Raw genomic sequence first — 6,016 nt, 5'->3', positions numbered from 1 at the left:
AAAAATTGACCAAATTCTAGGCATACTGCAAAATCTGTCAATAGAGGTAAACCAAATCCGTACAGATCAACGAGAATACAACAAGGAGTTAAAGAAGTTAAAGGAGGAAAATGAGATGATAAGGAAGGAAAACAACAGCATTAAAAAGGAATTCAAAGAGATGAAAGAACAGTTAGACGAGACCAACAAGAGACTAGAACGACTTGAAAGAGAGAGGAGGAGAAATAACGTTGTAGTATCAGGATTAGAACTAGATAACGATCCATCGTCCCTAAAAGAAGACATAGGAAACTTCATACAACAAGAATTGGGAGTGGGGGTGAACATTAAAACAGCCTTTAAAATAGGACCAAAACTTTGTTTAATACAACTAGAGACCTTTGAGGATAAAATAAAGATATTGCAAAATAAGATGAAGCTAAGAAATATGGGAGAGGAGAAGGTATTCATAAATAACGACCTAACAAGAAAAGAAAGAGACATAGACAATCAAATCAACAATCATAGCAAATCAGGAAAAGAGCGGAAGAAGAAAGGAAACTAGGAAAAACTGTCAAAATTGGATACCAGAAGATCACCATAGAAGGAAGGGAATGGAGGTGGAATAGAAGAAAGAATGCAGTAGAGGAAGTGGCAAGTAATGGAAATCCAGTAGGCAACCCAAAAAACTGATTAAGAGATGGACTGGACACGAGATGACGAAAACCGCAACGAAAATGGACATGCACAAAAGAAATAGCAAAAGTAAGCACAGTAGAGAGAAGGGTGGAACAACTTTAAGAATAGGCACTTGGAACATTAGAAGCTTGAACGGCAAAGAGCACGAACTGGTAGAAGAATTTGAAAACGCAAAACTAGATTTCTTAGCAATTACAGAAACAAAGAAGAAAGGCCAAGGAATAATACAGCTCGAAAGAGGACACACACTACTATACAGTGGAGTAAAACCGGAAGTAAGAGCAGCAGAAGGAGTGGGCTGTATAATAAGAAAAGAACATGTAAAATGTTTGAAGAAATGGGAATTTATATCAGGGAAGGTTCTAAAAGTGGAACTACAACAAAACCAACAAAACACAATCACCCTGGTTATAACCTACGGCCCTAGCGAGGACGAAATAGCTAGCAAAAAAGACAAATTCTGGGAAGATTTGACAGCAATCACAGAAAGTATAAGCGGCAGATTAATAATACTAGGAGATTTTAACGGACGAGTCGGAAAAAGGAAAAATGAGGGAGCAGACGTAATCGGAAACCAAGGGGAAGATCATAAAAACAATAACGGAGTGAGATTAATAAACTTTTGTGTAGACAACAACCTAATAATAACAAACACATTCTACAAACACAAAGAGATACACAAGTTTACGAGAGAAGTTGAGAGCAGAAACGAAAAATCCATAATAGATTATATTCTTATTAATAGAGAATACAGAAAAGAAATTATAGACGTCAAAGTAAAAAGGGGACCAGAAATTTACAGCGACCACTACTTAGTAGTTGCAAAGTCTCGTTTAGCTACAGAAATGCAAACAAATTGCGTGGAAAAATCACACCTGACAAAAGTTAACGAAGCCATTAGGACATATAAATTACAAGAACCGGAAATATTTATGAAATTTACAGAAGAAATAGAAAAAAAGGCAGAAAAAGATTCAGCACAATGGGAAACCATGAATTTGGAGCAACTATGGCTGCTCTTCAAAGAAAGCGTAATATCAACAGCGAAAGAAACGTGTGGTGTAATAGGCATAAATAAAAACAAAAAACAAACGAAATGGTGGAATTAAGAATTAAAAGAACAAGTAAAAATCAAGAAAGAAAAATGGAAACTATACCTAAGTCTGAAATCGGAAGCCAGCTACCAAGTATACAAGCAACAGCGAATAAAAGTAAAAGCAATGGTACTACAATCCAAACAGCAAACATGGGAGGAGTTCGGAAGAAAAATAGAGGCAGATAGCAAAACAAACCAAAAACTATTTTATAAAGTGCTAAAAAACTTAAGGAAAGATAAACACCACACATTGAAGTACGTGAAAGCAAAAGATGACAGTGTATTAACAGAAGAGAAAGCAATCATAGAAAGATGGAAGGAATACTTTGAAGAACTGCTCAACCTAGACACACAAGCCAATTTTCTAACCGAGGAAGAAATCAGCTATACAGAAAGCGAAGAGGACAGTAATATACAAATGGAAGAACTGAGGAAAACGATAAAGTATATAAAAAAAGGGAAATCAGCTGGCCACGACAAGATAAATGCAGAGATGCTGAAAAACCTAGGGGCGCGAGGGACAGAAATGCTAACAAAAATCTTCAACAAGGCATGGACTACGGGAAAAGTACCAGAAGACTGGAAGTTGGGAATAATAATACCGTTATTCAAGAAGGGCGACAGTAGAGACTGCAGTAATTATAGGGGCATTACAATACTAAGTGTGGTATCAAAGGTATATGAACACATAATGGAGGCAAGACTAAGAATCCAAATAGAAGAGCAGCTGGCAGACACTCAGAGTGGCTTCAGGAAAGGAAGGAGCGTACAGGATCATATCTTCAGCATCAAACAAATGATAGAGAAAAGCAAAATGCAAAATTCTGAAATTTACATGGCCTTTCTGGACCTTGAAAAAGCATTCGATAGAGTACCGCGAAGCGTAATATGGAAAAGTCTAACGCAAAGGAAGGTGAGTGCAAAGTTAATAGAAGGAATAAAGGGGTTATACGAAAATAACAAAAGTTATGTGAGGAAGAATAATAGACAATCGACAACATTTGAAATAAGCGAAGGTTTAAGGCAAGGAGGGGTCCTGAGCCCAATACTGTTTCTACTAATAATGGACCATATCATCAAAGCAACAGCAACCAGAACCAAAAAGGTGCATATCGGTACCAACAAGCTAATACCCGTGAACGTGTCAGAATGTGCCTTTGCGGACGACGTAATGATTTGTGCAGCAAAGGAGAAGGACCTGCAAGATAACCTACGGATATGGGAAGAAGAATTAACAAAGAGAAACATGATAATAAACACGAATAAAACAAAAGTAATGGTGATAAGTAAGGAGAACAAGAACATTAACATAGTAATAAATCAAAACAAGATAGAACAAGTCGAAGCATTCAAGTATTTAGGGGTATTGATAGACAGAGAGGGAAATATGGAAATGGAAATTAACGAGAGAATTGGTAAGGCAACAAGATTATACCACAGCCTAAACACGGCGTTTATAGGCAGAAAGGAAATTAGTACAAAAACAAAAATGACAGTATACAAAACGGTATTTAGACCAATCCTAACATACGGAAGTGAGAGCTGGGTGCTGACGAATACTATGAAAAGTAAAATACAGGCCACCGACATGAAATACTTAAGAAGAGTTAAAGGAATCACCAGAATGGACAGAATAAGAAATGAGGCGGTGCGAGAAGAACTGGAAATTGAGTCAATTATTGACATGACAGAGAAACAAAAACTGAAGTGGTTTGGGCATATATGCAGAATGGACAACGACAGACAAGTTAAAAGGATATGGGAATCAGGCGTGCAAAAGAAAAGAACAAGAGGACGACCCAAAAAAACGTGGAACGATGAAGTGGCCGCAATACTGAAAAGAAAAGGAAGAACGTGGGCAGAAGCGAGAAAACTGGCAAGAGATAAGAAACAATGGACAAAATTTGTACACGAAATTGAAATGTAAATTAAAATTATGTACCTTACACCTTAGGGTAAAAGGTTTCTTTGATTATATATATATATATATATATATATATATATATATATATATTGTTGTGTTTATTTTGTTTTAGTTGTAACTTGAAAGAAATTATAGAGCGTCTGGATGTGACAATTTTGTTTAGTTCAATTAATTAACCGGGGGGGTTATTAATAATTTGAGACACAGGATTGCGTAAATTTCATGTTATAGTTTTGGTTCAATTTCTTAGAAGTGTTCTGTTTTTATTTTATTCCTAGAATTTTTTTCGATGTAAATTTCTTTTTAAATTTTATTTGCCGTTAACGAGGTATAGCGCGAAGTAGAGATAAGGTTCTTCGCAGAATTGCCGGGCGTACGTGCCGTTTAGCAAGAAGTTGAAAAATCGACGCTTCGCGTGATTGGCGGACGGGATGTTGAAGAAAGGAGAAGGGCTTTTGGCTTAAATAGAAAATTTTGGAAGAGAGCGGGGCTTTTTGGTCGTTACAAAGCCAACCGGCGCTTCTTCGGTTACGTTATTTTTTGAATTTTGTGGAAGTTTCTTGCGTAGTGGATCCAGGTTTAATTAGAATTTTGTGTCTGCCGTTTTAAGAAGAATTATTGAGAAGTTTAAGAAGTTTGTCGCCGTCCTGTTTTTTTTTTATTTTGCGGAAACACGGAAGTTTTGAATTTGTGGGTACCCGAAGAGAGAAGACGTCGGTGTTTGAGTGTTTGGTTTGCGTGTTTGTGTACGGATACCTCTTTTTATCGGAGTACGTTACTCGGACTAATTTTAAAAGTAAGTAGTAGTTAGTGTTTTGTTTTGTCTTGTTTTTTTTTGTAATGTTTGAGTAATTTGTTTTTTTTTTGTGTGTCATTTATCTGTTTAAAATTGTAACAATTTGTAAAACAGAAATTTACGCAATTTTTTGTTTGAAATTAAACCAGTCATTGCAATCCAGGTTTTGTTTATTAGAGTCAAGGAGAGGTAATTGTCGGCGTCTCTTACTTTGTTTCAAGTTGATTAAATCTGGGGGTAAAGTTTCATATTGGAATTTAAGGATTTGGTTAAGCCACCTATTTATGTCATTGTTGGAATGCTGTAGGGTGGCAGAATCCAGCTGGACCTTGAGATGCGGATAAAAATTTTGTTTTCATTTTAATTACAACTGAGCTAGCTAGAGGGAAATCGTGGGATTCCCAGAAGTGTAGGTTAGGTCTCACAACAATATATATATATATATATATCCCGCTATCATTATTGCGTCCGTACGTATTTGTACTTTATTGCGTCTCCTAGAACGGATAGGAATTCTTAAACTATTGCCGCGAATGTTGGTTTAGAATCGTATGTCGTGGCTAGAATCGTAACCAGATTTCAAAAATTCCCAGTATTTCGATATACGAATTTTCAGTCATATTGAATCATTCCTGCGTCCTTTCATATGCGCCATTGTCGCACCCGTATATGGATTTCGCCGTATATTATTGCGTCCTGCAATGTTGCCAATGTTAATGCTCAGTCATTCCTCGTCTAATCACATATTCAAGAGGACATTGATCCGGCAGGAATTAATTTCATTATACGAGTCCAATTGCTTTTCCTTGTAAAGGTGTGGGACTTGGTATACAATTTTGATTTTGGTTTTTGTCGACGTATGTCTATTGTAATTACTTGTATTGAATTTGTAAGGTAGAAGTAAATAATTATAAATAAATAAATGTATTCTTATAAGTTATTGGTGATCGATTTCGCTCTTATTTAGCATATTCGGACCTTAGCGTCAATTAATTAAGGTCCGAAGATGCTAAATAAAAGCGAAATCGATCACGTATAAGAAAACATTCATTTAATACTATAATTACTTACTTTTACCTTATCTACAAATAAAACAATTTTATTGAATAAAATCTTTTGAATTTTTACATTTTCGCAGATCAGCTCGGGGTTACGGAATAATGCAAAAAAAATAAAAGTGTACGCTTGCAATTAAAATTTGTTTTTAAATGCTGGAAAGAGTATAAGAGACGTCACGTATCAATTTAACATCCCCAAGTTAATATTTACAGCCATTAAAGGGGGGTCAGCTGTTAACCATCAACCAAAAACCAAAAGCGAAATTTAATTTATTGATAACCAAATACAACCTTTTAGGTTAAACCATTTTAAAGAATAGAATTTTTTGAGTTGTTACATTTTTGGATATCAGCTCTGGGTTACGGAATATTGCAAAAAAATTAAAGTGTACGCTTGTAGTAAAAATTTGTTTTTAAATGCTGGGAATCGTATAAGAGACGTCACGTTTCAATTGAACCTCGCC

At 35.7% G+C, this 6,016-nt stretch overlaps 1 protein-coding gene across 1 annotated transcript; it reads left to right on the top strand.

Moving 5' to 3' along the window:
- Positions 1-610: 610 nt before the first annotated feature.
- LOC116182371 lies at positions 611-3,752 on the top strand (the record flags this gene model as incomplete). The annotated part of the gene is given in 3 exon segments (XM_031502908.1): positions 611-1,739; positions 1,815-3,158; positions 3,330-3,752. Coding segments are annotated over 3 exon segments (2,760 nt in total). The 3' UTR covers positions 3,702-3,752.
- Between the last annotated feature and the right edge of the window lie 2,264 nt (positions 3,753-6,016).

The sequence above is a fragment of the Photinus pyralis genome, unplaced genomic scaffold (assembly GCF_008802855.1).
Source record: "Photinus pyralis isolate 1611_PpyrPB1 unplaced genomic scaffold, Ppyr1.3 Ppyr1.4_unclustered_Scaffold4997, whole genome shotgun sequence".
Classification (NCBI taxonomy): domain Eukaryota; kingdom Metazoa; phylum Arthropoda; class Insecta; order Coleoptera; family Lampyridae; genus Photinus; species Photinus pyralis.
This window is presented reverse-complemented; position numbering and strand designations above follow the sequence as displayed.